At 50.1% G+C, this 17,538-nt stretch overlaps 7 protein-coding genes across 7 annotated transcripts; 2 read left to right on the plus strand and 5 right to left on the minus strand.

Moving 5' to 3' along the window:
* Positions 1-20: 20 nt before the first annotated feature.
* On the minus strand, positions 21-1,283 carry MIND_00095000 (NAD(P)-dependent alcohol dehydrogenase protein; the record flags this gene model as incomplete). The annotated part of the gene is made up of 5 exons (XM_037357902.1): positions 21-315; positions 363-795; positions 851-996; positions 1,043-1,208; positions 1,262-1,283. 5 exons carry the CDS (start codon positions 1,281-1,283, stop codon positions 21-23), a joined length of 1,062 nt encoding a protein of 353 aa, XP_037225812.1.
* A 204-nt stretch (positions 1,284-1,487) lies between these two features.
* On the minus strand, positions 1,488-2,851 carry MIND_00095100 (uncharacterized protein; the record flags this gene model as incomplete). Its single annotated transcript, XM_037357903.1, has 8 exons — positions 2,722-2,851; positions 2,632-2,674; positions 2,374-2,584; positions 2,213-2,324; positions 2,001-2,166; positions 1,850-1,952; positions 1,720-1,803; positions 1,488-1,670 (listed from the first exon to the last, which is right to left on the minus strand). Exons 1-8 carry the CDS (start codon positions 2,804-2,806, stop codon positions 1,488-1,490), a joined length of 987 nt encoding a protein of 328 aa, XP_037225813.1. The 5' UTR covers positions 2,807-2,851.
* A 1,291-nt stretch (positions 2,852-4,142) lies between these two features.
* MIND_00095200 (uncharacterized protein) lies at positions 4,143-5,521 on the minus strand (the record flags this gene model as incomplete). Its single annotated transcript, XM_037357904.1, has 6 exons — positions 4,143-4,475; positions 4,525-4,608; positions 4,659-4,930; positions 4,981-5,086; positions 5,138-5,348; positions 5,394-5,521. The coding sequence occupies 6 exons, from the start codon at positions 5,519-5,521 to the stop codon at positions 4,143-4,145; spliced, it is 1,134 nt and encodes a 377-aa protein (XP_037225814.1).
* Positions 5,522-6,801: 1,280 nt separating this feature from the next.
* MIND_00095300 (Mitochondrial ATPase) lies at positions 6,802-10,065 on the minus strand (the record flags this gene model as incomplete). Its single annotated transcript, XM_037357905.1, has 9 exons — positions 6,802-7,151; positions 7,203-8,349; positions 8,396-8,569; positions 8,620-8,769; positions 8,908-9,157; positions 9,208-9,421; positions 9,468-9,655; positions 9,703-9,733; positions 9,783-10,065. The coding sequence occupies 9 exons, from the start codon at positions 10,063-10,065 to the stop codon at positions 6,802-6,804; spliced, it is 2,787 nt and encodes a 928-aa protein (XP_037225815.1).
* A 549-nt stretch (positions 10,066-10,614) lies between these two features.
* On the plus strand, positions 10,615-13,102 carry MIND_00095400 (C2H2-type domain-containing protein; the record flags this gene model as incomplete). Its single annotated transcript, XM_037357906.1, has 9 exons — positions 10,615-10,975; positions 11,029-11,279; positions 11,329-11,540; positions 11,846-12,029; positions 12,077-12,132; positions 12,178-12,418; positions 12,470-12,553; positions 12,603-12,662; positions 12,716-13,102. 9 exons carry the CDS (start codon positions 10,615-10,617, stop codon positions 13,100-13,102), a joined length of 1,836 nt encoding a protein of 611 aa, XP_037225816.1.
* An 81-nt stretch (positions 13,103-13,183) lies between these two features.
* Positions 13,184-14,596, minus strand: MIND_00095500 (Autophagy-related protein 3; the record flags this gene model as incomplete). Its single annotated transcript, XM_037357907.1, has 7 exons — positions 14,564-14,596; positions 14,472-14,507; positions 14,376-14,421; positions 14,271-14,325; positions 13,802-14,221; positions 13,637-13,748; positions 13,184-13,585 (listed from the first exon to the last, which is right to left on the minus strand). The coding sequence occupies exons 1-7, from the start codon at positions 14,576-14,578 to the stop codon at positions 13,184-13,186; spliced, it is 1,086 nt and encodes a 361-aa protein (XP_037225817.1). The 5' UTR covers positions 14,579-14,596.
* Positions 14,597-15,714: 1,118 nt separating this feature from the next.
* Positions 15,715-17,092, plus strand: MIND_00095600 (uncharacterized protein; the record flags this gene model as incomplete). Its single annotated transcript, XM_037357908.1, has 6 exons — positions 15,715-15,842; positions 15,892-16,102; positions 16,149-16,254; positions 16,308-16,579; positions 16,633-16,716; positions 16,763-17,092. 6 exons carry the CDS (start codon positions 15,715-15,717, stop codon positions 17,090-17,092), a joined length of 1,131 nt encoding a protein of 376 aa, XP_037225818.1.
* Between the last annotated feature and the right edge of the window lie 446 nt (positions 17,093-17,538).

The raw sequence follows: 17,538 nt of genomic DNA on the forward strand, positions 1-17,538 counted from the left end.
AGTCGTTTATATATTTTTTTTTAAAGAGCTGCCTTATAGGCAACAAGGACTGCTCTGTACCGAACCTTTCCCTCCCGCAACATTTGCATTCCCTCCTCAATCCCAGCCTTGGTGAAAGGGAACTTCTGGATCATTGGTCTGATGTCGTTCCGTGCAGCAAAATCGAGCATTCGTTTGTGGATAGCCCGGCCAGCGACGAGAGAGCCTTGTATGGTCAATCCGCCCATGAGGACGGGGATCATAGGCAAGACGAGATTGGAGGAGTCGACTGTGAGCGGGTATATTGCACCTTTGGGCTTCATGATGGCAATATATCTGTTAAGCGTGAAAAGAGGCTGTAGTCTAAATGAGAAATGACTGACGGTTTCCAGTCTGGAATGAAGCTGGTTGTTACCAGGAGATGGTCCAACGGCTTCATTCCCTCGAACTTCTCCACACCTTTCGTCGCATAGAACTCCTTGGCCCCCAGCCCAAATGCTTCTTCGCGTTTGGCATCCGTGCTCGAGAAAACGACGACGTCTGCCCCCATCTTGGCCAGGAATTGAACGGCCATATGGCCCAGACCACCGAGCGCAATAACTCCCACTCGATCGGTAGGTCGGATGTTGAAGTCCTCGATGACCTGGAACACCGTTGCGCCACCACACATAAGCGGCGCAGCATATTCCGGGGCAAGACCGGCGGGGACTTTGAACACGTACGATTCGTCCCAGACTGCGTGCGAGCCAAAAGAGCCTTGGTGGAAGTTGCTCCGGCCATACATCTCGACACCGGCTCTACAGTAGTTGTCTTGCCCTAGTGGGATATTGGATTAGTAGGGAGAATAACTAAAACGGCAGAGAAAAAAAACCTGTAAGACACTGTTCACAACGACCGCACGTTTTGTGGATGAAACCCCAGCCCACCACATCGCCGACCGCAAGTTCAAGGACACCTTGCCCTATTTGCTCAACAATACCGACGCCTTCGTGGCCGAGCACCATATTCTTGTGTTTGCTGTCGCAAATGTCAGGAAAACACCATAAATCCAAGGAGCACTCACTAGTGCTCATCCGTACCGCAGATACCAGAATGCGTTATTCGAACCAGCACCTGGGCTCCGGTCGGTGCTTCCAAAACAGTCGTACCCTGTACAATTCCTTCGTCTCGCGAGCCTCTGAAGACGGTTGCTTCGACAGACATCGTTTTTGTTGGGTTGTTGAGAGTCCCTGATTTTGCTGCCGATCCCGCCTGGAGGCCTTTTATGTCACAGAGAACATACTAGGGTCTGCAGTTGGGGTCATTGTTGGAGCGCTGGAGGTTCCAAACTTGAGACATGGAAAGTGAGAATGGTCACGTCGTGACAACGTGTGTTGTGCAACCACCAAGTGTTTGCACGGGAATCAAGTCACTTTCTGGTGTTACAGGGCCGTATATGATTATGTGTCCTTGTGTCTAATGTACAGATTTTACACTGCTGGCCAACTCTTCTTTGCTACGGCACAGATTTACGATGGACTGCTCGACGTCGCAATTGAGCTTGAATTCAAGTTGGCGAACTGGATTGGACCACTGAATTGGCCTCTTGCTTCCGCGTCGACATTCAGCTTGGTTTCCGTGCCGAGAAACTCTGTCTCGTTCAAGGTTCTATTCCTCAGAATCAGAAGCGATATCGCTGGCGCGTAGGCCCCCTGTTTTTCGTTCGCTCAGCATTCACTCAACAACAGGCCAAACACAAACCGCGAGTTGAACTGTGACTGGCAAGTAGATATCGCCGAGGGTTCCGTGAGGGAGCCGGATGAACAGGGCGGCAACAACAAACACCTGGGGCCAGGTCAAGGCTAGAGCAGAATGCGAAAAAGCAACATACCGCGGTAGCACAATACAATAACCCGGATTCAAGTAAGAGCATAAGAGTGTGCTCTGCTTTTGACCTCTGGTGAAAAGCGAATCTTATTCGCTGACGATGCCGCCTGTTGGTAAATATGAGCGATTAAAACTAATCTCACGCACATGCCTACCAAGCGGTTGCACCAATGAGAGTTGTCGCACTGAGGTTGGAGAACAGTGAGGTGATGACGGAGAAAAATTGCAACGTGTCGACCATAGGAGTGAAGAAAGGTCGGTGTACCAACTCGGTAGAGAACATCGCGATGAATCTCAAAACGATGAGGATGGATGCAAAAACTACGACTTCAGTCAGCTTTCGTTGAACATCCATTGCGCAACATACCAGTAGTGAGCAGCAGGAACAGCGTGGGAATCCAGAGGAGTCTCCGATGCAGTTGTGTTCGGGGACAGATAACGGACGCTCTCCAAACAACGATGCCGTCTGTGATCGAAAACTAGTAGGGGATTTCAGCGTTGATGTCAGCTTGGTGATTATGAACACACGTTAATGAGCACAAGCGCGTTGAAAAGATTGAACGGTATTGCAACTCCGTTGAAAAGGCTAGCATACGTCGGGTTCTCAGGGTCAATGAAGAACTGCATTCGAGCAACAAAGTCGATGACCGAGAACGACCAATAAGCGAGCGACATGGTGTACATGAAGATGCTGAGCCAAAAGAGTGTTTTTGTCGCCTGAGTATTCAACCCACGCTTCCTGCAGTGCGGATTAGCTCGTCAATTCACGAAGAGAGCTGGCCTTACAAGAGGGCCCTTGATGAAAACACAATTAATGCAGTATATCCACCTTCCAGCGTCAGAAAAGGAGCTGAAATCATGAAATCAGCCTCGTACCCAAGCATAAGGTTTGCGGTATCAGCGTCACCGCATAATAGAGGACTGTTTGGCCATCGCGAATTTGAGCAGCTGAAGTGGGCATAAACAAGTGCAAAAGAACTAGAGCTTCGACCAGGAAGCAGATGAAGGTGGTAGGCAGGCACGGCGGCGCGCAATGGCAACCAAGAGCGGACCAAGCTCTTAAAGTCACGGTATTATTGTACTGCATTGGATGGGAAACAGCCATGGGTGCTGATCTAGATACAATTCCCGAATCTTGGTGAGCCGCGGGCCTTGCCAGTGGGCTCGCCAGCAAGGTGTACTGACATCACTGCGGAAATAACTGACGAAGTTCGCCACTGGTGGACGGGAATCGTCTCCAGTAAAGATAGTCTAAGTCAGGTCGAACAAGACCTACTGCGTATTTCACGTTGGTGGTATGCATCCCGAAGCTGACATTTGTTGAATTCCTGAGTACTTATTAGACGCAGTGCGCCGAGATGATGGTTGCAAGAGGTAAGATGCAAAACGTGACTCGCTATCTCCCTTGAATTCAATATTTCACACTTACTCTGAACGCACTGGCAATCCAGGTCTTGATTCTTGCCACCCGCGTCCATCCAACCGCCAATCCCGTCGAGCAAGAAACAACCGTCATGCATTCTGTCCTTGCACCCCCACTCCTGCCAACCCAGCAGCCTCTGTGTTCCGTGAGCACAGGAAACAAGACCGGACTGCCCGCAAGAAATTACAACAACTATCCGCCGCTAGATTCCGGCCACTGCCTATGGACACGGTTTCCCTTCCTACTCGTCAGCCCATATCACCGCGTACGACTTCTAGCAACCAGTAAGTTAGTAACCAAGGTGGTCAAGTCGGATTTCCGGCGATTCTGATAGACTCGTGCCATCAATTGAGCGCAAGGGTGTTGACACTGCTGAGAAGGTTGAACAACACTGTAACTCAACTGTTCGACAACATGTTCTTCCAACTTGCTGACTTTGTGTCACGAGCCCCTAAACTCTAACCGTGAGCTTCCAACGATAGAGGAAGACCAAGAGAAACCTGACTCGTTATGTCCTCCCTCTCACTAGCTTCTGCTGACAGCGAGCTGAGAGCCAGCATCCTGCTCGTCCATTCTATCCCTTCTAAATTCTCCGAGTGTCAGCTCCCCGAGCCCGCGCGTTATCGCATCCTCTGCGTCTGTGCCTCCACCAACACCTGCTGCCCCGAATAAGCATCCTGCTCTTCTCCCGTCACCTGCAACTCAGACGCTTCCGCCTTATCAGCACCCCCTCCTGAGCCAGCTTGGTAGCAGAGCATCATTATCAATGAAGCCTGATTCGGATATGCATCTTTCAAGTTGGAAAAGGCACCACCACCAACAACAGTCCTGGTGACTCTCCCAAAGTCGATACAGAAAAGTACAAGTGATATGGTTATACATAATGCAAGTCACCCGGTGGCTTGGTCACCTTCTCCTCATTGCCAGACAATGCTCGCGAAGGACTATGCCTCGGAGAGCCATCATCGGACAGCGAAAACGTCGAGAACGTTTCATGGAGCCCCAGCCCCTCTGAGCCAGTGCCGACTGCAAAATGAATTGCACTCAGCACTGGCGGTCTCTCTCGGCGCCGCCCAACAACACTCACATCATTTCGTGGGCCTGGATGGGTGACAACGTTCACCGCAATGGAAGTCCCCAGGAACTCTGTTTCGTCAGCAGTACTATGACTGCTGATCAGCAGTAGTAATGCGGGTGCGTAAGCTCCCTAAAGACACATTAGGATGCGAACAACCCAAGTCGGAAAAAAGACTGACAGCAAGTTGAATGTTGACCGGAACAAGCAGATCGTTCAAAGTTCCATGGGGAAGACGAATCAACTGTGATATGATGCCAATGACCTTTTGTCTTATATTCAGGAAGTAGATCGCGGAAAACCGACTACTCTTACCCCAGTCGAACAGTATAGAGTCCCAGATTCGAGCAACAATAATAGGACTTGGTTGACTTTCGTAGTCTTTCGTTGGAAGGCGCGCCTGATCGTCTTGCGGTGTCGCCATGCTTCAATGCCAATCAGGCCCGTTGCAGTGAGATTAGATAGAAGAGAAGTGGTCATGTTCGACAGCTGCATGACATCGATTGCCCGAGTGAAAGGCTTTCGACTAATCCATCCTGGCTTGACGATGTCAATTGCTCTGAGTGAAATGAGGCCACTGGTGGAAGCTTTGTGATGCATATGAGTATGATGCGTCGAGGATCGTAGAATAACTCACCAGCAGTCAAAAGCAAGAACGCAGTCGGAATCAAGAGATAGACACGATGACTTCTCCTGCAAATCACCCATGCCCTCCATATGACAATCCCGTCGCTGACGACGAACTAGGATGAATTTCAGCATGCGGCGAGAGAGGAGGTGAATGAAAGACGGACGTTGACAAGAACAATCGCATTCCAAAGTGTGAACGGAACGGAAACTTGGGTGAAGAAGTTGGCCCATTGGACGTTTGTCGGATCGATGTAGTTCTGGGTAGCAGCAACGACGTCCGCGACCGTATAAGCCCAGAACGCAGTAGAGACAATGTACATGAAGAGACTGAGGGCAAGCAGAACCCTCGTCGACAGCGTCTTGAGGCCGCGTTGTCTGATATTTGTCGGTAAGCAGGTTCGTCCATGGGGCAATACTCACAAGAAGAGCCGTGTCGCAAGCAAAATCAAAACAGAGTACCCGCCAAAGAAAAAGGTTTGCACAGTCAATCCAAAATTATGGTACATCATGGCCTGCCCGAGCTGAAACGCGGTGCGCGTCGAAGCCATGGTGCGCTACTCGAAGAAGAACAACACCAAAGAGGATGGGGAGAAGAAAGAGGAATGCCGGCCATAGTCGGGGGGGCAGTGAGCCTTAATATCGTCTCTTCAAGTTGGGTGGCGTCGATATCTGTCAAAGAACTCTGAGTGTGTTACAGAAGGATAACTATAGCACAGACAGGGTATATGGAGAGGCCAATAGGTAGTAGCGCAGTGTTCTTATCTGCATCGCCCGGTGGAGTTGATACCGGGACGAGTCGGATACGATTTGGATCATTGATCTAGGACCCTTCAAGCTGATTCTATGGGTAAATCACTAGAGAAGATTGAAGGCCATCACGATGGGACATCAAGACTGCATCAATTTCATTTCGCAGTTAAACATCCAATAGCTTTAATTCTCAACATTGCCAGGCGCCATGGCCTCTGCTTCAGACACAACAGCTACCGTGACGGACATTGACACTGGTAAACGCATCGACCCAAGCACCATCTCCGAATCACCTCCCTGTTTGTTTGACCCAAGGACAAGCAATAATGCCGCGCGTATGCTCCCTAGCAAGAATCACATTCAGAGGATGGTAATTCATTCCGGTCCACGTACCGCAAGATGTACGAGGATAGGAAGGCACAAATCGCAGAGCGTTCCGTAGGGTAAACGCACAAACTGGGCTGCTACGGCGAATATCTTCCGAAAACAAGTTGCAATTGCTTGCCAAACTTTGAAGAGGAGGAGCTCACCACAAGGAAGGAATATATCAGGCCAGATTCGAAAAGCAGTAGAAGAGCTTTCATGGCTTTGGTCTTTCCTCCGAGTGCTGCCTTGACAGCTTGTCGATGGCGCCTGCCAGGTGGGTAAGTACCGTTAACAAAAAACAAGTATGAAGCGCAGAGGGAAGATAATGAATATTCCGAGCCAAAAGAGGACCTTTGAAGACGTGCTTCTGAGGCCTCGTCGGAGAAGAATGTGTGTTGAAACGGAGATTAGGGCAGTATATCCACCTGAGGGGGAAACATCAACACACAACAGAAAGGACAAAATGGATATTCACCAAACGTCAAGCTCCCCAAAAGCATCGTGTAGTCAATGTACAAAGTATGTTGACCTTGAGCAGCCCACGAGAGGTCGCTGGCCATTGTGGTTCTAGCAGACGAGCATCAGGAGAGGCAGAAGATGCTTTGCTCTTAAAGAGACGCTATTCTTAGTCCCATGATGCCTTCCATGCGTGCTGTTGGCAACTCAAAATAACTTGGCCTATATTATGGCGCGCGAAAGAGGAAAGAAACCTTTACTGTTGCTTTCGCTCATACGCCTTGACTCCTCTACCCCAACTCTTCGCACCATCACCCCAGTCGTCCCGAACACCCCACATATGCTCCTCCTTCAATCGAGGAGCTTCGGGCCGCATCAATCTACTTGCCGCGACATCTGCATAATTTGCTTCCGAGGCAAAATCATCGTCGTTTTGTATGGCTGTTGATGACCGATTTCTTGCTGGTGTCGATCCGTGACCACGTCCCTCCCAAGCGCGATCCGTGACAGCCAACGGTGACCATTGCGCAGAACGCCAATATTCTGCACCAGTCATCTCGATCAAGCGCGAAAGAGCACGTTTGAAGGCAAATTGCTCTTCTTGACCTATATTGATATCATCAGAAATAAGGACGAGCAAAAAGTTGGGGGGCGAACCGGAGAAAATCGAGAGTGTTTCAAGAGACAATGACGAATTTGTCTCCTCTGAAATTTTATGTGGATGTTGCATTGAAGGGGCATCATAGGAAGAGACATTTGGGCGGTATCCGTCCGTGGTTTCGCTCACAGATTCAGCATGCAAAATATCAATGTTGCTTGCTTCTTCGTCCAAAAGCGCATCGGGGAAAAATATATCTTCAGGAGACGCTTCTGCGAGACAAATAAGCCGGCAACGCGCCTCATAGAGTGCGTCGATTAACGATATGAACCTGCGTGCTTGATTTTTGGCTGAGAGCGGCAATGCCGGAAGGTGTGTTAGAGCGATAGTGTGGAAGTTGCCAGCAATGGTGAGGTAGTCTGCAGGTCCAAGGGTTTCTTTACATAATTGGTTGAAAGTGAATTTGGCTTTGCCACCGGACGACCAAGGAATTTCGAGCGTTCTTCCGAAAACGTTGAGGGTCTTTCCGTATTCTCCCGAGTTATACGTCTCTCCTTGTAGAAGCCTGTCGAGCTCGGATTCCTGTCCTTCCAGCAACCAATACCCAAGTTTCTGGGCTGGATGATAAGTCCGTCTCCGCCAATCTTGTTCACTCCGCATAGTCAACACAGGACAGCGGACCTTCAAAGCCTCAACAAAAGGCTCGAGTCGTTCTCTCTGCACACCATGCTTGTAGATATCATCCGGGACTTTGTTCGACGTTCCTACAATGACTCCACCCATCCGCCAGAACCACGAAAGCACATCTGCAAGAAGTGTAGCACTAGAAATATCGAGCAGCTGTATTTCGTCGAATACGAGAAGCCAATGGCGAAGAACTAGCTTTTGGGCGACAGAAAATGCGATGGTCGGGTTGGATGTCACAGGCAAACTCGTCATGCGAGGCCATATCTTGGGAAGACCCCCAGCTCGGACGAGTCGACGCCATCTCTCGCGGACTGACCGATCCCAAGTACTTCTTTCGCTGTTTCCGTAGGTGGATGGAGTTTGCATTCGACGTTGCGTTTCCTGCCACACTCCCCGATATATTTCAAGCACAAGCTGGTTGTAGTGCTTTCGTGTCTTGTATGGAGTGGATAAACCTGAAAGCCAGAGGTCTATCAGAAAACTCTTCCCACAACCCGGTGGGCCGGTCAATAGCATGCCCTGGAACAGTAGTCAGGTGAATGCAGTTGAGAGACGGAGTGAAGACCTTGGGCGTCTCGAGATTGGCTAGTTCTTCGACATGGCTTTTAAGGGAAACTATGGCGGATTGCGTTGAAGCGCTCTCGTCGGAGTACCATGCAGAAGATGTTTGAGGATTCTCAAGAAGGCGAGGAGCTACCATAGGAGTGTAATCCACCAGCTCTTGCTGCAGTCTGCGGAGCTGAAACATATTGTTATTGTTTTATAGCGATGTACTTCAGTGGGAAGCACCTGCATCACCACGCGAATCTGGTCCTCGTCGTACTGAATCTGCCTTCCTTTGACTAGTCCATGGTATTTATCCAGCAGATCTGTTGGCTGCAGGGCTAGCGAGTTGTACCATCTGGCACACGTGCGAAGAGTCCAACGAGCAAGCATCCACTAGCATGCCTCAATGTGGCCGTTGAAGTCAAGAAACAAATGATCTCGTGATTTTACAACTTTCTGTGTTCTGCGACGACGACAAATGTATTCGTACATATCAACATATCAAGCAACTAGCACGCCACGATAACGGACTTTTCCCTCCCGCAGTTTCGCCATACCCTCCTCCACTCCAGCTTTGGTCATGGGGAACTTTTGGACGACAGGCTTGACACCGTGACGAGCAGCAAAGTCGAGGGCTTTTTGTGTGTTTTTCCGGCCGGCGATGGCAGAGCCTTTCAGATTCAGACCGAAGACGACCAGCGGGAATGCAGGCACAGAGAATGAGCCAAAGTCGATGGTGAGGAGATGGATTGTTGCGCGTGGTTTGAGGAGACCGAGGTATCTGATTGCATATCGTGAGTGTGTGGCTTTCGAGCTGAAAAGCGACTCAACAGGTTCCAGTCGGGCACAACGTTGCTAGTGACGAGCAGGTGGTTGACTGGCGCTATTTTTTTGAGCTCTTCGCTGCCTTCTTTCGCTACGACAAACTCCGATGCACCAAGCTGTAGTGCTTCCTCCCGTTTGGACTCTGTGGTGGAGAACGCGACGACGGCCACACCCATCTTCGACAGATATTGGATTGCCAAGTGACCCAGACCACCAATGCCTGTTCGACAAGTCAGATAAATCACCGCAGAGAACATAATACCCACCAACAACTCCAACGCGTTCAGTCGCCCTGATATTTGACTCTTCGATGGTCTCGAAAACGGTGGCGCCACCACACATGAGTGGTGCAGCCTCTTCTGGCGCAAGCCCAGCCGGAACAAGGAACAAGATCGATGCATCCCAGATTGCGTGTGAGCCAAAAGCGCCTTGGTGGCCGTCGTTTTGGCCATGACTGGATCTGTCTCAGCTCACTTCCAACAACTGCGACAATCAACTCACATTTCTCGGGTTACGCAATAAGCATCGTACCCTATCCACACTCTTCAACGTCGAGGAATCCAAGAAACGTGACCACTCACCAGCAGCACATTGCTCACAACGCCCACAAGTTTTGTGGAGGAAACCCCAGCTGACGACATCGCCGACTTTGAATTCGGTCACGTCCTTTCCGATTTCCTGTACCGTGCCAACTCCCTCGTGGCCCATTCCAATGGGCGCTTGCTTATAGTGTTCATCGGTCCCGCATATTCCCGCATGGGTGATCTTGACGAGGACCTGACGAGGTGTGAGGGCGTCAGCATGGACGGTGGCCTCTTCAACGCCGTTTGCTGAGCCTTTGTAGACGGTGTAATCGATGGGCATCGTGGGTGGGTGTGGGGTTCTCTAGCATGCATGACCCATGCTTTTATATGTGCCCTGTCGCTTGGCCGCCTCGCCTTTCCACAGGAAAAATCGATTCTTCTTTCGCAACAAGCAGGAGCCCCTGCTTGTGGCAGATTCGTACGGCATCTTATCAGCTACTGCCGCCAAACTTCTTCCACTGAATAGCCCAATTGAGGATTGGGAGCTGACGTTGATTATCTTTTGCTTTATGCAAGTTGGCCATATAATGACTTGATTGCGAACTACTTAGTAGTATCTTCAATTAGAGCTTTCGTGCGGCGACTGACAACCCTTGGAAAAAAAATTGCCGTGCCGGAGATCAGAGCGAACTGAACCCAACAACTTCTTCCGCGGCCTTGGAGCTCGGCGTTGTTGTCTATGGGCCATTCCTTTGCAAACACGCTTCACACTTATGGAATGCCGATGATGCAGTTTGGGATCCAGATGCTGTTGTGAATAATATCCTCTCAGATCGACAGTCCTTTTTGAACATGTAGCTGGACGTGTCTAAGAAATTTGAAGCCTCACATGAGCGCGTTTCGCCATCACGTCATCAGTGCCCGCTATCTCTCCAATCTCATCTTGTCGCGTTCTTGCGGTTGGTCTGGAAAGAGTCAGCAAGAGTCATCTGTTCTCACGGCAGACGCTTGGGCGTCTGACTCGGGCGCCCTATTTCGACCTCTCTTCCGTTCTTTCTCCATCTCTGGTATTGCCTCAAGTGAACCGGTAGCGACTACGATGAATCCGGGCTGGGCGACACCAAACGCGAATCCATGGGGTGGCTACTACCCACCCCCACAGTTCGGTCCCCCTCCCCAGCAGCCGTATGCGGCCCAGCCGGGCTATTGGGGTCAAGCGGGCTGGGCTCCGCCAACTGCCACTAACGCAGGTAACTTGTCCACTCTGACCACTCTATACCTCCCGAATTGACATATTGAGCAGGATTCTCCACGAAGTACCCTACTCTCAATCCAGTGCTGGCATCAGACACGACCCAAATCCGATACGATGTGCGGAAGAAGGCCCGGGCCGATGTCCCGGCACACATCTACGCGCCAAACAGAATGCTGTTTGCGACAGCGAGCAGCGCAAGCCATATACGGCTGATAAGCAAGGCTTTCCCGTGGTCCATAGATATCATGAGTAGCACGCCGGTAACGTGCGAGGCGGTGTGGGACGCCCTCCATGCTGGGGTGAGTTACAAAAAAAGACAGAGAGGAAAGCCATTGATCAGGTGGACAGCTCCAAGAACACATCGCAGACTCGGAGTGGGGTATCATCGTCATGGATAAGAAACAGCGTGAAACAATCGAGAAGGCGTGGAAGAAACGAATCGAGAGCGATAGTGATACAATGCTGAAGCGCATTGACTGGTTGGGGAGCAACACAGTCTGCAAGGGTCTCGATAGGATGGAGGAGTTCACGGAGGTTCGACTATTGCCAGGAGCGGAAGCGTGCGCCGAGACTTGGGTCGTCAAGTTTGGGTGACTGGATTTGGAGCAGATGGATTGAAACTGGAAGTAAACTGACTTATCATGGGTTAAGGCTGTAATAGTAGCTGTGCTGTAGAGTACTGTTCGTACTGATCACATTCACGAGTTTTTCTCTTCACCCTGGAGCGGTGACTGCGAAAGTGAAAAGTCGAGATCAGCCATCAAACATTCCAACTTTTTTTTCTTGGCCGGACCGATTATGGTCTCCTTCTCGTATGGTCCTTACATCTCGTCTACGCATCCGCGCCTCATTTGTTCCTCCCCAGCTGCCATGCCTGCCAAGACACGGTCAAGAAACCCAAGCTCGAGGCCCATTACAACAAATGTTACTCTGGCTTTGACTGCATCGACTGCTCCAAGTCGTTCCACAGCCCCGCCGAGTTCCGCGGGCATACTTCCTGCATCAGCGAGGCAGAGAAGTACGAGAAGAGCGTCTATCGCGGACCCAGGGTGAATATATCCTGTCCATCTTTACTTTTGTGCTGATCTGGAAGCAGACCGCGGGTTATGGCAACAACAACAACAGCTGGCAAAACAACAACGGCAGGGGCGGGTATGGAGGGAGGGGAAGGGGAGGGTATGGAAATAATAACAATAGGTGGAATCGCTCGCCTGCGACAGGCGGGAACGAAACCCCGTTGGGGACACCCAATCGAATGTCGCCCGTGACCGTGCCTGGACCAGAGGCAGCCGCCGCAGCAGCTGTAGCGGACCCAAAAGCTCAGGCCAGCGTGGAGGTAGAAAGCAAGAAGGAGAAGAAAGAGAAGTCGAAAAAAGAGAAGGAAGAAAGACGGAAGGAAAAGAAAGAGAAAGCGGCTGAAAGCGCGCCTTCAACTGTGGTCCGTGTTTTTCTCGCAATATGACGCGATTCGCTAATACTTCACGGGCAGGCCGAATCACAACCTACAAAAAAGTCGTCCAAGAAACGGAAACACGACGAATCAGCGGCTGAAGATGCAGTTATAGATGCGACGGTATGATTTCCTTGCTTCCCCAAGTCCCACATTAATACTGTACTCACAGCCTGCTTCTGAACCTACGAAAAAGTCCAAGAAACGGAAAGCGGAGCCGGAAACAACGACGGTATAACTTGATCTTATTTTTTGGATGTTCTCAACTGATTTTTTTGGTGGCAGGTGGCGGCAGATCCCGATGTCTCGAAAAAATCATCTAAAAAGCGGAAACGCGAAGAGGCTGAGACTACTGCTGTTGTCGTTGAGCCCACCGAAAAGAAATCAAAACAAAAGAAGCAAAAGTCAACAGAGCCGTCCGCAGACGTATCCGCGGTAGACGAAAAAGCGGAGAAGAAGCGACGGAAGAAAGAGTTGAAGGCTCAACAAGAGGCGGCGGGGAAGCAGAGCGATGTTGTGGCTGACGAAAAGCCCAAGAACCAGGACGAGAACGAGACGGGAACTCAGAAGAAGTCAAAGAGGAAGAAAGATCTGGATGGAGAGGTTGTCGACCAAGCCCCAATACGGAAAAAGGACAAGAAAAAATCCAAGTCCTCGACGGAGGTTTCTTGACAAAAAAAAAAGGCATACATCGTAGTTTCTAAGTTTGTACAGATACAACTTGGAGTGTTGGTGGGTATATATTCCGATTGTTCACATTGAGGTGGTTGAATCGACCTCAATAGTGGGCACAATTGAAGCGATGAACTTGAGGAAAACGATGAGGTAAAAGTCCACTCGCATTCCCTCGACCTCCTCTTCCTCTGTTGGAGCCATGTCTTTACCACTCCCGCTGGTCTTGCGTCCGAACCACTTCTTCTTGCCTCCGTCCTTGTCTTTGGCCGCTGACTTGTTGCGCTGGGCAAGTTGCTCTTCGACCACACTGTTGTTCATTCGCTCGATGACCTTTTTCATCACGCTGGCGTGTTTGCAGGGGTGAACCGATGCGGCCTGTAACGACGAAGAATGTGGGAAGGGCTCGATGGTGACGGTCTTGAATGCATGGTCTGCAGAAACGTCTTGGAAGATTTGCGGCGGAGTCAGTGGTGTTCGGTTCTTTTGGCACATCAGAATCACTCGATATTCCACGCGATAGCCACGACGCACCTCATCATACCCAATCAGCCAGATACGGGGAGTTTGGTAGTATTTGTCGTAAGTGATCATGACATCGTAAGTTCGCACTTGAAGCAGATTGCCGTTGGCCACCTCGATTTGGCTAGCGGGAAAAAAACAAATAAGAGAGAGAGAATTGAGAATAATGTCACGTACGTTGACTCGACGGCTGGTGGGGCAGCAGCGGCATCATCCTCCTCTTCTAGCCCTTCCTCCTCCATATCCGGAATATCGTCAATATCAGGCGTCACATCTGCCGCCCCACTGCCCAGCGAAAGCGCCCCGACTCCATGTGTGACTCCTCCGTCATCGTCGTGTGCCCCATCCAGGTCAGGAATATCGTCAATCATACCAGGGTTATTTGCGTCGGTGTTGATCTTCCGGCCAGCATGTGTCTCGACCCATTCGTCTGCGCCAGTAGAAGAGTCGCCAAAAGAAAGTAGGCGTTCGGCGTCTTCATCAGCATCGGTATAGGCTAAAGCAGTGGCGCGACGGAGACAGGGTACGCCACGCGTAACAAGGTACTGCTTGTCGCTCGGAAGGTAGTCCTTCCCTTTCGATGAGTCGCCGCCCTCCCTAGACAGTGGCTCGATTGGCATAGTTGACAGTAAATGGATGAACGAACCAACTCCACACAGGGAACTTGTATGCCAAAAAATCGCCGGCAGCCACAAACTCTTCTGCAGATCGGTTAAATTTGAGAATGATCCAGCCAGACAGCGACACGCACCTGGAGTAATCCGACCATGCTCTTTGAATTTGCTTTCCTTCAGCACCTATAGCAAGCGTAAGAAACCTCTCGATGGAGAGTTGGGAATAGTCTGACAGGACTGAGGTACTCCCGGACAGACCAGTAATGTTGCTGCACGTAAGAAAATTGAGTCAAACTGTTTGCTGCTGCTGCTAATGGGAACGCACCTGAATCGCATGCATAATCGAGGATCGATATAGAGTCGGTCACGTCACGCAGAGTGACTCTTGTCACGCTTTTGCCGCAACCTTGCCGAGCTCGAGTTTTCTCGTCGTTTTCTCCATCGATTCCAGCGTTTTTAGGCTCGTTTTCAGCGGCCGATGGTGTAGTTGGCTTATCACTTCTGTCTAACATTCGCTGCTTCTTTCGCGCGTTGTTCACAGGCGGTCCTCAGTTCGAACCTGGGTCGGCTCACGTTTTGATGGCATCAACACGTGACAAAGTTTGCTTACTGCTCTTTACGACGCAACCTCCACCAGCTTTGTAGTGTTTTTGTACTGTTTTACACAAGCAGCAGCTATCAACTCTCATGCGCATCTACCAGTAGTACCACTCGGAGCCTCAGGCTGCTTCATCATGATCTTCGCGATTGAGAAGATCTCTTCTCGTTGATGTGACAGTGGTGACCGTGACAGGCGGCGTGAAATTCAACCTTCTCATGATCATCCTGTTCAGTTCTACTCTTCAGACTAGTACTACAGGCTAGGAAGCGCGAAGCCTTGAAATCCTGAATGCTAGTCAGCTGTTTGCCTACTCCGATTCATTGTCAATTCAAGTTAGTCACGTCACTGCTCTGCATGATCGCCTATTTTCAGCTCTCCATTCCACGACGCTGGGAAATGCAAGTGGCGCATCTGCTTTCCTCTGCCTCCCGAACTGTCATGATCGACCGGCTTCGACGAATCGAGTTTCGAGGTCAGTCATACACGAGTACTTTGCAAATCCGAATCGTTCTGAATCGTTTAGGCTGCAGGCAGCCTTATCGAACCTGAAAATTGCTGACCATGTCTATGCAAGCAGTTTGAGTGCTCCCAGTCAGGAGTGAGTTGATTATGGTATGCTCATTGGGAAAAATTGGTTGACTCGGACTGAAGCACAATCAAAGATCAAGCTGAAGACCAGACTTCTTTGCGATATCGTATTTCCAGGCTCATTCGTGCTTGACTTTTTTTTAACCGCCGCACCGAGGAATCGTGATTCTTGACCTCCAAAGTGTCATCAAGCGGTATTAAATCCCACCACCACCCACCATACGAGGTGGCCTTCCTTCTCTTCGTCTCTCATCCACTGGCATTCAACTTGATTCAAGTCAGGCAACATGGCAGATGGTCGGACAAGTTTTGCATTGGGCCAAGCTATGATGTATCACAATTTCGGCTTGACCGTGCAGACCTTCTTCTTTGGTGGATACTCTGTGCTGATCCTGCTCGCAACGCGCCTGTTCTTGTAAGTATCGAGCTCTCATTATGCGCGCTAATCAACGCACAAAAAATAGACAGCGGGGACTTCAAAAAATGTCGACAAGAGTTCTGTGTGCCCTCAGTCTCTTCATGTACTGCATTTCCACGGCTTATTGGGCGTATACGGTGGCGGATGTTGTCGCAGCTACCCAGAACTATATCGATCCGGCCAATACGCAATGGGCAACTTTCTTTACCCAAGTCTCCGTTCCGTTCACGCTCTGGAACGCAATTGTGCTTATCAACGTTTGTATTTGCCCGCCTCTGGAGACATATTAACCACATGTTCTAGTTTGTCATCAGCGATGGGATCGTCATATGGAGAGCATGGGTCATCTGCAGACGAAGTCATCGTGTTTATCTATCGATTCCCAGTACATTCTTACTGCTTACAATTGGTGCGGCAGTTCAGCATATTGTGTTTGCACCCCTGCTGATCTGTTCCGGGAAGCTTCCACCAGTGGCCTCATTGCATTGCGCACCATTGACATTGTCAAGCCGGGGTGGCTCAGTCATGCCATTCTCACCCGAGCGATCGACATAATGCAGCTATCCAACATGACCACCTCCTTGCTCTCCAACCTCAGTGCAACTGGACTTATCGGCATCGAGGCGTGGCGACATCGAAACACCATTAAGCGCGCATTCAAACGCAAAACCACGAAAGTAAACCAAGTCTTGCTGCTATTACTCGAGTCTGGAACAATATATTGTTCGACCGGAGTGAGTATACGTACTGGCTTCCATTATTACTTGTACCTACTTAATGTTGCAAGGTTATTGGAATCATTTCACAGTTGATTCGGCTTCCACACGGAACACTGAACGATCTGCTTGTACCGGTTAACATCCAACTGGCGGTAAGTTGCTACTGTGATACCATCAACCATAATTTCACTTTCTCAGGGAGCATACGCACCAGCACTTTTGCTGCTTATCAGTTCTCGTACTTCGGCGGACGACACAGAATTTTTGGGGACCATACCTACCTCGGAAATGGTGAACGACACAAGACCGAACGGATTTGCAAGCAATGGGCGGCTGCGAGAACGAGCGCTTGTCGTCAGTGCTCTCCGTTTTGCAGTCAATCCGGATTCGAGCGATCCTGAGCAAGCCTATGCCACTACCTCCTCTTTCTCTCCAATGGACGTGAATTCCCCACAAAGACCATCCCAGGAGGAGCGGCAGGAAAAGAGCATTAGAGAAAAGCGGAGTGATCTGACTTATGTAGAATGAATGAAGTGTTTTCATGGCAGGCTGGCAGTACAAATTGTGGGCGAAGCTTTGGAAATTGGAATACATGGTGTCGTCCTCAACGACTTGAGGTGCGGAATGTAAGAATGTAACCGCTGCGATATCTTGGAACCGGATGAGTAGCTCCCGAGACCAGCCCGAATTTTGTCAAAAGCGATCTAGACAGGTCTCTGAGCTCGGTCACTTACAAAGCATGTCAGAAAGCTGGCGAATCAAGGATTTTCAAGTTGCTATTTGGGGAACTGCTGACTGGCGCTGATTGGCGCTGACTGAGAGGCGACCGAGAGGATCGTCACAACATGACAACTCTTTCTAGGTTCTTCCTCAACCGCATCACTATCGCATACGTCGTCGGTCGCTCAGCTCAATACCTAGTCATCGACAAGTCTTGTAATCCGGGAAAACTTAAATCATCCATGATCAGCAAG

Source organism: Mycena indigotica (genome assembly GCF_014461135.1).
Source record: "Mycena indigotica strain 171206Taipei chromosome Unknown Mind.scaff0001, whole genome shotgun sequence".
In the NCBI taxonomy this organism is placed as follows: Eukaryota; Fungi; Basidiomycota; class Agaricomycetes; order Agaricales; family Mycenaceae; genus Mycena; species Mycena indigotica.